This window comes from Triturus cristatus, chromosome 5_2 (genome assembly GCF_964204655.1).
Source record: "Triturus cristatus chromosome 5_2, aTriCri1.1, whole genome shotgun sequence".
Taxonomy (NCBI): domain Eukaryota; kingdom Metazoa; phylum Chordata; class Amphibia; order Caudata; family Salamandridae; genus Triturus; species Triturus cristatus.
The window spans coordinates 429,507,064-429,525,870 of record NC_140588.1 but is presented as its reverse complement, the minus strand read 5'-3'; the positions used below and the strand labels follow the sequence as shown (position 1 = coordinate 429,525,870).

General features: G+C 41.0%; 1 protein-coding gene across 1 annotated transcript in view; it reads right to left on the bottom strand.

The window, feature by feature from the left end:
* RAMP3 (receptor activity modifying protein 3) overlaps positions 1–18,807 on the bottom strand; it is a 1,003,044-nt gene that overhangs the window by 423,288 nt on the left and 560,949 nt on the right. Inside the window, exon 3 of the mRNA XM_085607369.1 lies at positions 6,325–6,460. Within this exon, the coding sequence (XP_085463495.1) occupies positions 6,325–6,460 (136 nt within the window). The remainder of the gene's footprint in view (positions 1–6,324; positions 6,461–18,807) is intronic.

Below are 18,807 nucleotides of genomic sequence, written 5' to 3'. Positions count from 1 at the left end.
CAAATCATGGCCCTGGTAACTGCAAGGTAACTGTGCTTGTGACTGCTCACTTATTAGTAACATATAGCTATAGTTGGTGTTCAGTGGGTTTCCTAGAGCTTTTGACCCTGGACCTGCTACACCGTGCTATTTTTCCTCTCACTACTACTTCACACATTGCTGCAGAGATTGCAAATCATTATTGTGGCATCGTCTTGAGTTTGTGCTTTTATTACATAGTTTGTCATAAGGGTCCCTTTTAATATGTTTTGATGCATAGTGTCCTTGCCATACTCATAAAGCAATATTCACTAATTATTACGTCGTTGGTGGTGAGTACGGAAGTGCTTGGTAAGTGTGTCTCTTATCACCGTTTTATAAAGACTGATTCTGAAAGTATATATATGTGTAACAAGGATGTTTCTACATATTTGTTGTTTTGCATTTAGTTGTGGTGGGATGTCTTGTTTGTGCCCATGTGTGGTTGTGCTGAATTATTGGATTGTGGGAGTTGTGTTATATTCTGCTATGATGTTTTTTAGTGTGCTGTGCTATTTTTGGTTTTGTTGTGTTTTTAAGTTGCTTTGTATTATGCTATTGAGTTATGTTCTGCTGTTAAGTTTAGAGAGACCAACAAATTCAGCTACATTTCTAGTCAAAAGCACAATGGTTTACCACATCGTGGTAAAATACCTCTCCTTTAGTTCTTCAACTATTTAAAAACTGTGACACAGTCTGTCCTAAAGTAACACTTCCGATGCACAGCTAGTGTGATATAACCCATAGTCTCTTTCAGCCTTTGGACATTATCACTGTTTTTACAATTCTTTAAGAAGTGGGGTAAACAGGTATACAATACTGCAAATTAATAGCAGATAAAATAAATGAAATGGGAGTGTTAAACACTCAAAATAGGGAAGGCTGGGTAGTTTTCCGCTTGGTAGCTCTGTGTCTGTACAGATACTCCCCATTTCAAGGGGTCTAAATCATGATGGTGGAATTCAACGCGGAGATGCTGGCCGGTAGCAGTAATTCCTGCTGTCAGGAATTTCTGGATCAAATTCTGCCCAACTCATAATCAGGCTCTATTTCGTAAAGTGTTGAAGTAGGGATTAAAACCCCTGGCCCAGATTGACCACATAAGCATAACACTATAAGAATAGCTTTATTCTCCTGCATTGTTGTTATTTTACACTTTTAGGAATTTACAAATCTGTCCAAGGGCACAGCTGGAAAGCTGATCCAGTAGCATCTTTAGAAGTGTAATCCTTGAAGCATTTTGTGAACTCCTTTTTTCTTTGCATACTCACCCAAATTTAAACAATGCACAATTGCAAGCAAGTTACAGCTGCTCACAGATGAATGCCAGCACGTTTGTGCATTGTCACATTTTTTACTTTTTTTTCTCCACTGGGAAAATATTTGCCCTATAATGAAACTACTGCCCCAAGATCCACTGGAAGTTTGAGGGTATTCCATTCCCCTTCCCAAAGTGAAAGGAGTTTAGCCCTGCTCTTGGCAGGAACAAATCTACAGCCATTAGGGTGACCAACTGGCATGGGTGCAAATTCAAGACGGTCAGTGTAAAAATTCAGGACAAAGGGTCAAAATTCAGGCCAAAAATTTAGGACAGAAGGTCAAAATTCAGGACAGAAGTTTGGGACAAAACATACGTTTTACAGACCTATCAGAGGAGGTCGCACAATAGTATATAGGTAAATAGACAACCAAAATAAGTTTATATAAGGCTGAGACAATCGTGCACTTCATAGTTTTTCAGTATGCGTGCATCTTTGTAAAGCGACACCAGGCCCTTTCTGCAATCAAGATTTGTGCAGGAGAAGGCACACCACATGCGGTCACTATAATAGGGCCCATTGTCATCCTATCTGTGATAATCGTCTGCAGTCAGAATGACAATGGGCAAGTCCACAGTCTGTGTGAGGTTTGGGAGGGGCTACTGCAGGCAGCCTCAGTCTACAGATTAAAAGATAAGTGCAAGAGGCCCAGAGTGGAAACTTTTAAACTCAAGGGGCCTCTCCAGTGGAAAAGCATATCTTCCCGAAATTCCCCAATTTGATTTTAGTATGATGTCTATAAGAAATTAAGGACGCCTTACAGACATCATACTAAAATAACGGACGGTCCATGAAATTTACGCACGGTTAGTCACCCTAACAACCATATCCAGGGTGGGAAAGGGTCAAAGGAAGCATGTAATGTTTAGGGGCAGTCACAAAAGTTTAGGGGGAACTCGTCTTAAAATGTGCATTCCCCACCCACCCCCAACCATGGGAGCTACACCTGTGTAATATAATGTTGTTGTGAGGTAATATGAAATCGAAATAATATGGTTTACACCTACAGGTCACCTTCAGTGAAAGCTTCGCAGTTGAAGCCCTTGCTATTTTCAGATGCAAACCTGCACATGAGAACAAATACAAACACTAGACAAATAGTGCTCAAACAAGCCGTTGAACCATCCTACCTTCCTGTGAACACGGAAACTATTTGCAAACTATTTTGTCTTTAAAATGTTTATAATAAAGAAACAGATGTTGTAGCATAGTAAACCTTGAGATAGCCTTCAAACAACAACAAGCATTGGCATAGCCAATAGGTCTCGCCTTTGGGACCATATAAGTGTTTAACCATGCAACAGTTGCATAACTAAACACTTATAAGGTCCCAAAAGCGAGACCTATTGGCTATGCCAATGCTTGTTTTAACTGCTGCAATGTATTGAAGCCTCACGGAGAACATCAAAGCGAAAGTGAAAGTAATCGCGGTAAAGCGCAACACGCGCGCCCGCGCACATGCACTGTAGGTCTAGGCTGGCCTGGTAGCACTTTTTGGAGCCCTCACAAAATGTCTCGCCAGACCAGCGCATGCGCTGGGTCAGGCGAGACCTAAAAACTACTTCAAGTTTGAATTGCCTAATCTTTTGTTGATTTTAGAAGAACAATAAATATTTTCTACTCAATTCACTTGATTTCTCAGCGATAAACATAGCATGTATCGAATATTCTGATAATTTGATACAACAGATCCAAAACCAATTTGCCCTTGCATCATAGTTCTATTTTCATCAAGAAAAGCCTCGTGGAAATACAATTGACGTAGCTCTAATAAATGGCTTCCTTAATTGTGGAGATCCAGTTTCATGATCATACCTCTCCGTGGCTCACCTTATTTTTTAATGCTGCGCAGATCTTATCCGGACAGAATAATGGTTTGCTGTCACAGAGGCATAGTCCAAAAAGAGCATATGGCAAGAGTTGTGACCGGGTGCCGGGGTGTCCTTTGCACAGAGCATAGACTTCTGCTGTGTGCTACTTTGTAAACTATGTTCTCTGGTCAAGATATTCTTTTACTGTGGTTCCTAATGACTGCTACAATTTGAGAGGTAATCTCATCAGATCCTAAATCCTGGAAGTTCCCTTTCCCGTCTTTTCAGGGAAAGTCATGAGACCCCTCCCTTACGGCAGTGGTGTATTCTGAAACTGCTCCCCCAAACCACAAACAAGGGCCCTCATAGCCTCTTAATGAAGCAGTTTAAATGTGTTCCTGCTGTTTTCAGGGAAGGCATCCTCTCCTCCATTGCTTGACATCTTACAAAACACTGCTGTCTTAGGCAGAGAGACAAACTGCATAGGGTGAGCAATTTCTAAGAGATCATTTTAGGGGGGGGGCAATAGACTAGCCTCTTGGTGTAGTCCCTGCTCTTACTTGTTTTAGAGGTGGTTTTTACTCCATCTGGCAGGCACATACTGTGCATTGAACTATGCGCCTCTGCTCCCGGTGTCTCCCTCATTTGCACGGCGCGTGCCTCTCCTCAGCATTGTCCCTTGAACTGTGCATTTCATGTCACTGCCATCAAAACCTCTCTGAGCAAACCTCTATGTGCGAAATTCTCTCATTTCATGGCCTTTATCTACATGGTATACATATATCTTCCATGCTTTTCTTCGCCATACTTAGAATATATTATTTTTATTTCAAAAAAGTAAATTCTGGAGATAAGGACTTCTTGCTAGAATTACTCTTCTATAAATATCTTTCCTAGCCACTGCAGTTGATTAATTTTGCACATTATGTGTGTTAGGACTTTATCTGCAAGAGCACCAAAGACCATAGGTAAAACCCCGTGCAACATCCACCGCAACAAGGAAATCACAGTAAGGAATCACATTACCCTGCACCCAGTCCTCCCCATGTTACACCATTTCCTGACATTCCGAACACTCCTCTTTTTCCTCACTGCCAAATCCACTACAACTTGAGAGTAAGGCCAGGAAAAAGTCTCTCACTCGGGTCTAGGAAGAGTAAAATGAGAGGTGCGCTGCCACTCTACAGTGAATGTGAATATAGGGACAAGAATGAGAGGGTTCTTGACCAAATCTGCACACTCTACCGCGTCTCAAAGAGAGTAAAGACACGACCGTGTACCAATGGGAGACACTTGCATGATTATATTGTAAAGGGAGACAAGTGTTATGGAATAATAATGTGTGGACTCAGTGTTAAGAGGGATATCAAGTCACAACATGTCCTATGTCAGTGGGACAGTAGAAGCAAAGAAATGAATATGGTACCACAAGTGTTAGAATGTGGAAAACTGTCAGAAATGTATAAGAGAATAATCATAGCATTAAATATGGCCAAAGATTCCTAGTAGAAAAGCTGAAAGGATGCAAAACAAGTGAAACTGGAGTATTTTATTGAGGCGACAGGATGACAGGGAGCCACATCAGGCAGCGGGAGTGTACTACAGTGGCAGACTTTTCCAATAGGCAGCTAGCGCCATATTTAGCAAGAGCCGCACCATTATTGCACCACACAAATGGTGTGCCCTCCATCAACAATTGTAATAAATAGAATTTTACCTCAGTAGTTCTACTTGTATTGTTTCTGCCTTTCTTATTTTCCATTTGGAGTACTTATAAATACATTAATTTATGCAGAAAGGAGGAGGGTCTAAACAAGGGCCGTAACATCAAATCTCATTCTATAGACCTTAGGTCCCGCAGTAAAATGTTTTTGGCATGCAATCTGTGAGGCATAAAGAAGTGATTTTTCAATGTTTTCAATCTATACTCACTTGGATTCATATGTAAACTGTATATAATCCACCTCTTATTAGGAAAGAAAACAGATGCCAACAGCAACCTCACATGAATGGAACACATGTTATCATTGAAGAGGGAAAGCTGCCTCCTTTTGAATGGGGAATAAATTAGGTTCTAACTGTCAGAGACGAGCTCAGCACATCCCAGAACTTCTCATATCATTGCCAATTTCACTATGCTAGCCACCAATTCCATCCATTAATGTAAAAAACGTAGGTTTCATTTTCGATAAGCAAATGTTAATTGTCCAACAAATTAACAACGGTCGAAAGCACCAAGTTCCAAGTTGCCATGGTAAGCATGGTACACACACTGCTGTAGTCCAATCATTTCATCGAAGTCACAAGATCATCAACACTATCAAGGCTGGATTGTTGCACATCTGTCTACACAGGCTTACAAATATCACCAACTGGTAAACTACAAATGATCCAGACACAGGCTGCCAGACTACGCCTCAATCTGAAAAGCAGGATCTTGTCACTCCAGCGGCTTTCTGCAAGTTGCTATGCATCATGTATAAATTCTCCCACAGCAGAGACCTGCCTTGCCTGGAAAAGCTAATGGGACACTACCAGTCCAGGAGAAGGTTAGGGTCAAAAACCCATGGTCGTATCTGTCTTAACAGAGCAATCCACCTGAAACATTGAGGAAAATCTGTCAAGGTCATTTATTTAGCCACGCCCTTGGAATGAGATTGTCTTTGCTCTGAAAATTGAGCATAAGCATAACTACCTTAAATTTAGAAATAAAACTTGAAAACTTATCTCTTAACCACGCCTTTACTTATCCTGCACAAGTACCCCCTACAAGACCCTTCCAAGGGCCGCCATCAGACAGACTGCTGGCAAGATGGGTAAGAAGTCACCTGTCCACTTGGAACTCCTGCGTTGAGCTTGACTAATAAGTCCTACAGCATCGCAGCACCTAGCACTCTGAAGTGGCCTCACAAAAACCTTAAATAAAATAAAGGAACCATGAATATGCCTTCTGCACTCCAGTAATGTGCTATTGTGCATTTCATAGTCCATAAATATGTTTTCTCGGCTCACGTTTATTTTCACACAAATGTTTACCTCAACCTAGGCCAATCCTTTCTTGAACACGAGAATCTTGAAACATCCGGGTTTTCGTCGAGAAGGCTGACAATGCAAGCAAACAATAACATACATAGAACACGAACAGTGCTGGTGAATGCTAAAATAATTGTGCTCACATGATAAACTCTGTCAGGTTGCACCATTTGGTTGAATCCAGTTTCTTCATCATGTCTTCAAATTTCTTCCCGCAAATGGGCAGCCTTTCTAACATGAGGGTTTCGTTGCAATTATGCTTCCCAGGCTGGCCAAAGCCTAGAAGAAAATAAACAGAACATTTTAAAGAATTAAAGACAGAAAAGATTGTGACAAATTGAGAGTTAGCGTGAATTCAAAACAATACAGATGCTTCTCTGCCTGCAATTGGTTTCCGAACAGGCAAGCACGAAATATGGTTGACTTCAATAGTGCGAATTTCCAAGTCCTGTTATCGGATAGCTCGCGCCTTCAGGTGTTCTTGTTTATTACATCTACCCTGTTTCTTATGTAAGTGGCAGAGGCAAACTACCTTCCTAGGAAAGGCTTTGGTTTTATCTTTAGGTGGCAGGCTGACACTATGGGAAGAGTTCTACTTTCCTTTTTACGTCGAGCATTCAAGACCTCTTGTATATACTTTAGTGCATATACTTTAGTATATACTTATATGTGTATGTACTTTGTAGGCTCTGGAGATCAGCCCTTGGACTTGTCTGCTTCCGCTTAGGGACTTATTTTTTGTTCAATCGCCTCTATTTAACTGTCTTGATGAAAACGACCAGCAGAGGTCAGTAAAATACCAGAATTGCTTTCTGCTGAGGGACTTTCTTTTTTTTAATTTTTCTGGCAACTGCCTCTATTTAACTTTCCTGATAGAATACAACCAGCAGAGGTCAGTAAAATACCAGAATCACTTTAGCATTCTCTAATTTGCACTCCATAGAAATTGTCTTCCATGAGCAACCGTAGACAATAATAGTTTTTCAAATCTTGTCTTTTCAGTGATATGACCCCGAAGGCACTGATCTTATATTAGGCGACAGAGCTTTGCACTATACCATTTCCCATTGTAAGGCAATATTTCTCTCCATGTGTTCCCATACCTGGTGTGTCACGCAGTTTGGTGCTTACTCTCCCTCCATGTTAAAGAACAGTAGATGTTACAGCACCCTGGCTAATGTGCTGCATAGCTTAATACATATAAGGTCCGAAAGGCGAGACCAATTGCATTGCAAATGCTTGTTATTTATTCTGTGACCGGCTCAGAGTATGGGAAAAGTAGGCCCTCATCACATTTGCGTTTCACTGGCAAAATTTCCTGTGCATTACTCTTGTTATACAAAGTACCTGAAGTTACACTATCGAGTCACTATTTGTAAATGCACGCCATTTGCAGTATAATATTAGGGCGAGAGCCAGGGCCATCTTAACAGCATTATTGACCCCCAGGCAAAGCAGTGCACTGTGCCCTGTGTACATAACCACGGGACCATAATGCTCGTGGGACCCCACGACAAGTGCCCACTGTGCCCATGTGTTAAGACAGCACTGGCGAAAGCACAGGAATAACGTGAGCGACACTGCTGTCCTTCCTGGTGCTTTTTAAAAAAAAGATTTTGTTGGGAAATGCATAGTCATGTCTAAAACGGACACAGGGACGCATTTTGGGCTACATTATAGTGCCACATGCCCGCTTTGCATTTCACATAATTAGGCTTAATTTCACATAATTTTACTGGATTTCATGTATTTGCTCAAAAGCGAATATCACAAATTAGAACATTGGAATGTGGAGCACTCCATTGTAGACAATGGAGTGCTCCATGCTTCTACGGGCCTGTAAAGGCCCGCAGAGCAACATTCCAATGTTTTACAAAAGCCTCTCGAAGCTCGAGGGGATTTAACTCCCCTCGAGCTTCGAGAAGCCTTTGTTTAATTTATTAGAACATTCTGCCCTCTAGTGGCAGAATGTTCTAATAGCCTTATAGCCCTTCGTAGCAGGGCTATACCGCTATTAAAGTCCCGCTGCTTTTGCTAAAGTCCCTCGCTTTCGGCTCGGACCTTTAACGCTGCAGCGGGCCTTTAATGGCCGGTATAGCCCGCTACGGCGGGCTATAAGGCTATATTAATCATACCCCTAGAGAAAAGTTCTGCTTTTTTCTTTAGGAGACCACTTGGCAGTTTGGTGAAAGCTCTGCCTCTACCCTTACTCTTTGCCAGCTTGGATTGAAAGGAGCCAGTTTCATCGAAAAAGACCTGATTCACAAAGGTTTGTCAAGGTAAGTTGAATTTTGATACCGAATAACAGCACATTCAGATCATAATTCACAATGCAGTTTGGAAATCATAACATACAAAAGGTACTTTCCGAGTTGTAAATGTCTTTTCGATTCACAAAAAACACTTTATGACCCTTTTCAGATTGGAAGGTGAAGTGGGTGTGAAGCCCTACTTCCTATTTCAATTTGCAATGCAATGTATTAGGGTACAAGCACCACTGGGGTCACCAACCAGACACAAATGAATAACCTGTCAAAGCAGTTGATATTGATTAACAAAGTGACTGCTTTCACTCTGTAAATCACACCTGGAAGCATTGATGGGAGGAGACAGTGGGATGCCATTTGTGAGGACAAAGGTGGGAATAAAAATAAATAATATTCTCGCCACAGACAGACCTTTTTTGAGACTCAGCCAAATAACTGGTGAATCGCCTTCAAAAGGCCCCACGCCTGTGCGCCACAAGGGGTGAAACACATGTTGGCGGGTCCTAAATCGCTCTGCTATATTGACAATGTCTGAAGAGGACTAAGGATTACAATAATAAAAAACAAAAATAAGACTAAAAAAGTCGCAATGCTTTTTATCTAATATAAATGGAATAACCAGAATACTATCTTTGAAATTAGGATGTATACATTGGTTTTGACTAACTTATACCCTCATTCACTTGGTGCCAAATGACACTTGTGTTTACTTGTGAAAGGAAGGCAGACAAGAATGTAGGCATGCAAAGCAGCGGGAACCTCTGAGAATTGCAGGTAGCTAATAACACGGAACTCTGCTTGAATACACCTGCATAATAACAACTTTACACCTCTACTCTAAAAGAAAGAGCAGTATTGCACCATACTACAGCTTTCATAGAAGAAAATCAACTACTCTTAGTCTGCAAACAGGATTACGCCTACAAAAAGGGACAGAATCTGCATTTATCACCATTTGGAATGATTTAAATAACATAGTTAACAAAAAATGGTGTAACAGCATTATTTCTCCTGGACCATTCAGCAGCTATTGACACAGTACACAATGACGCATTACTTCTTAGTCTGAAAGAAGTTGAGATAGATGGCATTGCTCTGAAATGGATTTCCTCTTATCTAAACATGCTCATAGCAGATTCACACACTACTTTTTTCCTCAAATTCTTATGCCATAAAAACAGGAGTTCCACAAGTATCTATGATCACACGTCTACTTTTTAACATGTACATGAAACCACTACTATACCTTATCAACAATTTCAAACTCACATGTAGAAAACATATAGTTACTTCTAAAACTGGAAACCTGTACAGACATAGGAACATCAAAACATAACACCTGTCTCATAGTTGTAGATAAACGGATGACATGAAATGATCTCAAGGTAAATGCTGCAAAACCAAAAGCTAAAATACTGACTTGTGCTGATTAAAAAAATTATGATACTGTATTTTTCAGAACAGATGTTCTGGAATACTCTCCAGAAAAGCTATATGTGTGAAAAATCTCTAAATTCTCTTTGACTCTGCAATTCTATGAATACTCAAGTAGAGAAGCTGTCCCAATCAACTTTCTACACAATGCATACACTTAGATGCACCTTTTCGCAACTTGGATTCCCTCAAAAAGTGCAGGCAACATCACTCATCCTTTCCAAACTTGACTATACGAGCCAACTATACCACAATTTCAACTATCAGACTGCTACAAACAACTCAAAATTCAGCAGCAAAACTACTTCTACATGTCAATATAAGAACCCACACCACTCCCATACTGAAGGCTCTACACTGGCTCTCAACAGCAAGAAGATCCTCTTTCCAACTACTGTGCATCACACACAGCTATCAATGGCAAAGCACAAGAACAAAAATTAATTCAGGCAAAAATAACAACATACTTGTAAACCAAGAACGTACATTCCAAACTAGCACCACGCTTAATAATTCCTACTTACAGGAAAACAACATGGGTGGCACTACTTTCTCCAGTCAAGCTGCAAAACCATGGAATTCCCTAACTGCAAAGATCAGAGCCACTGAAAATCATTTAGAATTCAGAAGGATGGTAAAGACCTGGTTATTCCCTATGTGATCCTACAAAAGAATTCCCAAATTCTCATTTTCTGCCTACAGACAGCTACCCACCAACAATCTCTACTATAAATGAAGTTGTAAATCAACAGGATCTATTTACAAACAAACCCATAATATCAGGGAGAATCACATCCCCTAGAAATTTACCACCCAAGCAAATGTCTCAAATAAACACACAATGCGATGGTGAATCCATGACACAAGTATTTTCCACTCATCAAAATCACACCAGATATACCTAAATGGTCCACTATCTGGATATACCACGCAAGTCAGTGTCCCATATTTAAAAAACAAGTAAAAAGTCAAAAATTTCAATCATGTAAAGTAAGTGAGTAAAGAGTAAAAAAAAATAGAAAAACTATATCAACACTATCAACAACCAACAAACAACCTAGGACGCAAAAAGGTATACCGCCTCCTCATCAGTAACCAACTTTTAACATTTTATTTCTATTCCTTATACTTTTCAAGATTGCATCCCATCACAATGTTCCAAAACACCTGCATGGAAATTAACCTGAGATGTAGCTAGGGATTTTCGTCTTTCCTACTTTACTTTTTTAATGATATTCTCTTCCCCCGCATGTCTTAATGCTTCTGAATGTACCTTGCTGTATAACATACCTGCTACCTTACTCTCTAGTATACTTCAGTAAACTAACCATACCCCTTTAAAAAATAAAATAAAAAAAAACATAAACTCTCCTTAGTAACCATTCCTGCAATACCTATTCATTTGATCACATTTCTACTAATTCCACTCCCATTAATAACAACTTCCCCTTTGTGCAATCTCAATAGATTGAACCTCCTTCAGCATATTTACATATACAATTTTTTTATCCCGAAAAAACTCACTGTAATGCTGACACCAAGTGTCTATTATCTTAATTCACCACTAGAAACTGGAGGAAATACTTTATTATCCTCTGAGCAAAAGACCATCCCAATAGCCAACACATTTACAACAACAACTAATAACCACTGAATTAAGTACCAACGTTCGGTTAATGAGTAGCGTGCTACCTGCCATAAAACACTTTAACACCTTGTCTGGGGTAGTAAGTGCTGTGTAAATGCAAGAATAATATAATACTCAAGAGATGACAATGAATTCTCTTATATATCCTTAATGGCCATCTCTCTTTGGGCTACAGCTGAGTGAGGTAGTCTCTTAAATGTACATGTAACATCACTCAATATGATCAACAAGCATCATTTAAAAATGATTGGTCGGCATAGGATGCAAACAAACAACTCATTTACAAAACCTAAGGATGAGGACATTTCTTCTGTACTATCCAACTTGGGCAAGTTGGTACTGGGATTTGAGATGAAGTGTTGATACAGAAATGCTAAGATTTGGTTCAAGGGCTTCTGGAGGTTGGCCTTGAAGGAATTAGACCTTATAATGGCCAATAATGCCCAATGAAATCTTCGCATATTCTGAATTCATGGTTCTAATTCTCTAATAGTTTGTTTGAAGAGTATGCAGAAAAACACATAGCTGTGAACAAATATGGTTGATTGCAATTTTTGAGTTCACTGTTACTGCAGGCTTATGTTTTTGATTCATTCTCAAGAATTACATCTCAATGACAATTAATTTGTTTATGACTTTTTATTGACTCAACTAGACAATACACTCCTTATCCAACTACTGACAAACCATGCATACCACTGCTAACACAATTGCACAATTGACGTGATGATCAATATTGGTATGTGTTCATTTTAGAATATCTGTTTTACTCTTGTGTTTTGTGTGGTCCAAACAACGGGCCCAACTCACGAATAATTCTTCTGATAGTTTCTCACACAACTAGAAATTCAGAAGTAGATCACACCTCAGACAAAAAGAAGAGAAAGCTACTTACATCAAAAATGTGTTGAATTTGATCTTAATTGGCTGTCTGAGGCCGCCACCTACCTATGCTCATGCATGATTTCTATCAATCCAGAACAGAAAAGTAGCTGGTGTCATGACTGTTGCACCTTGTTGCACTCTCACACTTGTCGTTTTGCTTTTAACATTATAGGCTTTGACTCAAAAGGGGATGTGGATTGCTTTGGGCCAATATAGTGATACCATACATGGGCTCCGCTACTTAACAGAGGTGCATTGACATTGTTGACGCATCACCCACTTTTTTGGCATCTGTGAAGGGCAGAGAGCGCAGCTGGGAACAACTATGCCTCAGATGCTCTAAGTTTTTCATGGCTCCCTGAGAACAGAATCTACTGCTGGTGGTCTCTAAGGCAGACCAGCCACTACTAAGTACTTTCACAGAGCATGATTAGCACACTGAAGAGCTCCACCTCCACTGATTAGCAGATGACTGCATTTATGGCACAAGTAATTAACTCCTGGTGCAATCGTAACCAGCTTGTGCTTGTGAGGTGGTGTTAATAGCTCTTTGTCTCCCACTCCTTGATCTCATTAGACGCTGCTGGTACTGAATCAAAGGACTGGAGTTGAATCTTTTTGTCCCCTGGGTCTTTATCAGGAGGTGGTGGCTCAACTGTACCTACTTCCAAAACAATGGCTCCTGGATACGGTGGAAATGGGATGGAAGTCCAAGGGCACAAACCATCAGTTCTGGGATTTCAGTAAGAGACATGTTAGCCAATAACTAACTATATTGTAGTGCCTTAGCAGCCATCTTGTTGTCAGACAACTGGAATGTCACAAATGTGGAGTAGTCAAGGTTGCTTTCTTAATAGGCAGGGGTTCATAAGCACACAAAGATTGGGGATAAGCCTGAGTGAATTTGTAAAAAAGCCATCTGCTTTGCCCTGATCACCAACATTTTTGGACTGATGTCAGTGGTTCCTGACTCTGGAAGTAACCTGGGCTCTGCTAACTAGACCCAGGACCAGTGCTCTATCCTCTATAAGGTACATGTTAATTGGTATAATTTTAATTGGCATAGAGAACATACCTGTCAGCCCCTAGTATATGGTAGGGCAGGTAGATTTAGAGAACTTAAGTGCGCATTGCTGGGGTGTCTGATGTCATTTTAAAGCAAAGAACAGGAAACAAGGGAGACCCTACTCACACGGAACCAGGGTGGTCTAAGTATAAACAGAAACAATGGTTCCTGTGGAATTATACAACAATTTTTGATAATGTTTGTGTGCGCAATCGCAAAGGAAATGGGTTAAGTTGATGCCGAAAGGAGAAGAAAATATATACACCTATGTTGGTGGTTATGACAATCGTTATTTATATAAAGAAAGATTTTTACTGTTTTTTACAAAGACAAAGAAAATGGTGCGTAGTGTCCCCAGTGAACATGGAACCTAAAACATTAGTGACATATTTGTGACATATACACTTGGTTTCACAATGTTTGTAAAGTCGAACATTTTTAAACAATAACAAAATGAAATCAGCGTCTTTGTGAAATAATATAAAGCAAAAATAATGGTTCTGTTGGGAGTACGCTCAGTTTAACTGACATTAAATGTTTTTAGATGAATATTGGATTTTTCACTTAATCACTTTTATACACACACACACAGAGATAAGTAATTTAAACTGTATTTAGCTCCACATATATATGAATACTGTACAGGACTGACCAAAAAACATATAAATCACAACGTATATAATGACCAACAATGCATAATGACATGACAATTGACATACATTACATCAGACTGAATAAACATAAACTTAAACAAAAATGTGTTTTAAATGAAGTTGATCCAGAGTAAATTGCATATGACACCACAGTAATTATCTTCTGTTTTGGAATGATGAAATTGCATGGACCAATCTGATGAACAACGTCGACGTTTCGACCCTAGATTAATGTGCGAGTTTGTACGCATCAATGGCGGGTCTTCCTCAGGACAATAATCTAAATGTCAGCCTGAAAGCTCGAAAAAATAATTAATCAATCGTACTGTCACATCTGATGAATTCGATGGACTTTAATCTTCGTCTGTTAGATATCAATTCTTAGGAGTTGAGCAGTCACGAGTCAAGTGACGGTGCCGTCAAAACGATCACCGAAATTCGGAGCGCAAAAAATCAGCTTCCAGTTCTCGACGTGCCGGACATACTGTCCGGCACGTCGAGAACGTACGACAGTTTACAGTTTAAAAAGGAAATTGATCTCTCAGTTTTTTCAAATTACTTATCTCTGTGTGTGTGTGTATAAAAGTGATTAAGTGAAAAATCCAATATTCATCTAAAAACATTTAATGTCAGTTAAACTGAGCGTACTCCCAACAGAACCATTATTTTTGCTTTATATACATACCCAGGTTCTGAGGGTCACTGGGTTACCCCATTACGTTTAATGGTTTGTGAAATAATAAGCGCTGAGTAATGGTTGCTTTAGTTTTTGTCGATGGCCTTTCGACCCTTTGTGCAATGATGGGTCTCTTCAGGACTTAAGGATGTAGGGACATCTGATCCAATAGTTGCACAGCCACATGATGAGTGTGAAGCACAAAGAAGTGAGAAAGAAAAAGGATTTACTCACATGGGACCCAGCCGGGCACCCAATGTGAGGGGAGGGAGGCTGACAACAGGAATGATGGCATTGTGTGGTGAATCAGGTGGATGGAGAGCACAGCGATCCGTGCAGTGCTTTTGGGTCTCAGGAACGTAATTAATGAAGCATCCGGTGCGGTGACTTCAATTTGCTGATGTAAAATTGTAAGGGGACTCAATCAGTCAATCCTATGGTAAAGTGTTTCTATTGAATGATATTCTCCGAGAAAGACGCGTGCAGCCGCTATGCGTTGGTGTAGATCTGCATCTGTCTGTCTACATGGGCCGAATGACAGGTTGGTTTTAAAATAAATCTGAAAACAGAGATGGCATTGGTAATAAAAGAGCTGCTTGCATATCTATCAACAGTCTACGGTAAGTACATGTATTGCAAGAGTATTGTGTGCTCAAATGGCCCAACACTATGCCACCTAAATAGTGTATGCAAATATATGAAACAGAAACCGTTTGTATATACATGAAATATTGATTTTAAAATAAAACTGGGTTGAAATTCGACTTTGGAATTAAAAGCACTTCAGAAGTCCAAAGCTACCTTTTTATTACTTATAAGTCACCCTTAAGGTCTGCCCTAGGTGACCCTAGGCCAAGGTGCATAGGTATAAAAAGCAGGGACAATATAAAAGATGCTTGCATACCCTGGTAAGGAAAAGCAGTCTAATGTCGTTTTTCCCTATTGTAGTGCTGCTAGCCCTATTGGATAACATGAAAAAGCTTTATTAAATTTGATCAAATCTAACCTTGGATTGGAGCTAGCTAGTTATATCATTCAAAATATCAGATTAATAGTTACGTTAAACCCAACAACTTGCCAAGGTCACATTTCATATGAGTAATGCAGGAAAGTATTCAGTAGTCAGGAGACTCTGCAGAAAACCGATGTCACAGGACCCAGACCACCCCTCTTCTTTGATCTCTAGCCTGATGGGAGCGCCCTAATTAGATTAGGAGAGGGGCTGGAATGGGAGGGTAGTTCGTTTATAGCTACGCCTTTGGGGTGGGTTATACAGACACACACCAAGGAGATATTATTTTGACTTTTGGGAGAATGTTGTATTCAGGAAGTGGTCATAGCAGAGGGAGGTAGCTTTGCCCCTATTGGTTAGGCTCCCCCCCCCTTCTGCCATCCCAGAATGGAGGATAAATATGGAAGAACTGCATGAGCTCCTCAGATCACTGGTTGGAAAAGAAGAAGAGTAGAAGGACTGCCCTGCTGGACCCCTGGACTACACCAAAGAGAGGACTGCACTCTGAAGGACTGCACCTGCTACACTCACAAGGGTCCACAAAGAAAGGACTGTGTTTGACTCCAAAAGGAAATGAGTGGATTACCTGACCAGCAACAGGGACAAAAGAGCTGATGAAGTTACCTGCAAAGCCAAAGAGAGGACACCCAAGATGACCAGTTGTAACTGGGCTTGTCCTGGACTGTGCAAGTGCATTGTAAGAGATTGAGTCCTAGCCCCATGTGATAACCCAGAGCCTCTGAACTCTTGGCCAGGGCAAGCGGACACTTATCCCCCCAAAAAAACTGACACGGGTCGATGCAAAGCCACACAAAGCCTTGCTGCTCAGTTGCCAAGTTGAACAGAACCTGCATACGTCAATGTGAAGCCTCACAAAGCCTTGCTGCACAGCTTCAACAGAACCGAAGCAAGTCGACGTGAAACCTTGCAAAGTCTTGCCACACAGATTAATTGGAACTGGCGCAGCACGACATGGCATAACTCAGGACCTCTCATTGCAACCCTCACAGCTCCTCAGAACCGATGCCGGATGACACAATCCACGCAAAGAGACTGCACACTAAAGACATAAGGTACAATACTCAGCAGGCCTAACTTGGTCCTGTGTCCAGCTTGCACTCCATCGCGGTTGGCCTGTATTTGTGACTTTGTTCCGTCCAGCGCAACCAGATATCCTTTACGCCTTTTTGGAGCTATTTTTACCTAAAAGAGAACAGTAGTCTCTATTTTTATAAATTGGTGTTGGATTTTTATGTGTTGTGTCTGTTACCTATTTACTGTTTGGTGGTATTAAATGCTTTACACATACCTGTCTCCTAAGTTAACCCTGACTGCTCGTTTGCTAAGCTACCAAGGGTTGAGCAATAATTAATTTACTGAGCCTTGAATTAGTGATTGTGGTATTAATACTAGCTGACTAATGTAAAGATCCACCAGGGTTAGTGACTTTGGAGTGTGGCAGGTAAGGCATTGAAAGGGGTATCGCCAAGAACATTTTCTAGGATGTTGAATCAATAGCGGCACTTTTTACTGCTGTCCTGGCGAGGAGAAAATACCGAGGCATAATTTGCAATCTTTATTAAATATTAAAATATGTTGAGCCTTCAACTCCATCTGGTGAGACAGGTGGGAAGCACACACTGGTGAATTCAATACTTTGCGATTGGAAGCTAGTTTTCAGACAAAAGGGAATCAAAACCAACCAATCCACATTACTAACAGTATGGGGCCGATTCTGATCCGGGTCGGAAGGGCACCGAACGCGATCCGGCCGGAAAAATTACGAGCCGTACGTGTGTTTTCCGGCCGACTCGTACAGCTGTACGACCGAGCCAGTACGATGCGAGCTACATGAAATTCACCGACCGAGTCGTTTCCGGGTCTGAACCGCTCCGTACGTCTCGGTCGTAAGCTAATCGTGGCATGCAATGGATGCGATTTACGACCAAGCCAGTACAATGCACGCGTCGGACAGCCTGTGCGAGGCAGAGTGTCCGGCTCACAAAAGCTCCCGGAGTCGGACTTCGGGGATCCGCGTCGGATCCCCTGACACCTGCAGCCATACGACTCGCACACAGGGGGAGACCTATGGGTCTCCCCAACACAGGCATGTACGGTGCGGATGGCACCGACGCGTACCCACTGTAGGGGGCGCACTTGTTCGAGACGTACCCATTCAGTCGATGGGAGCCCATGTACGCGTCGTACGACCGGCTCCCATTGACTCCTATGGGAGTCCGACCGAACCGAGTGCGGCAGCATGCGGCCGCATCGTACTCGCTCGGTCGGACTGCAGGCCTCCGGCTCGGTCAGAAAACACTCCAGATCCGACTCGGTCGGAGTGCTTTCCGATCCGGATTGGAATTGTCCCCTATGTGTTCTAACAAGTTTGCGTGCTTCATTAAGGGGCATCCAGTAATTATATCAAGGAGGTCTGAGCCTCAAAAATACTGGAGTAGATATTTGACTAAAGAAAGTGTTGCAAGAAGCGTGAATAGAGGAACTTGAAGTGGGGCATCTTAATAACACGTTAGTTGTCATTATGGAAGGATATTGAAAAGTATTTTTTCTATTTTCTCAGACAAAATTAAACAAAAACTATATTGAAAAAAGTATACGCTCAAGAATTCACCGATGCCACGGACTTAAATCCAAGTACCGCGTTACACATTGCGGGGGCCAGTTGCCAGATACGACATTTTTTGGCCCTCAACAGCAAAAAGAATTCCCCCAGTCTATGCATTTAACGCCCACAACTCATTTGACACTGTAGCAAACATGTGAACTGGAAACCCCTCTCTCGTTCCCATTTTGACCCACATTCGTAACTGTTGATTTGAAATATTAAAAACACCATGTGTGTGACCTCGGGCCTCAATAACTCACTTCGCATTTTTCTGAAAAAATATATATGAACGATTTAGTATTTATTCCACACATTTATAATTATGTATTACAGAATGAATCCAGTGGCATAATACAGCG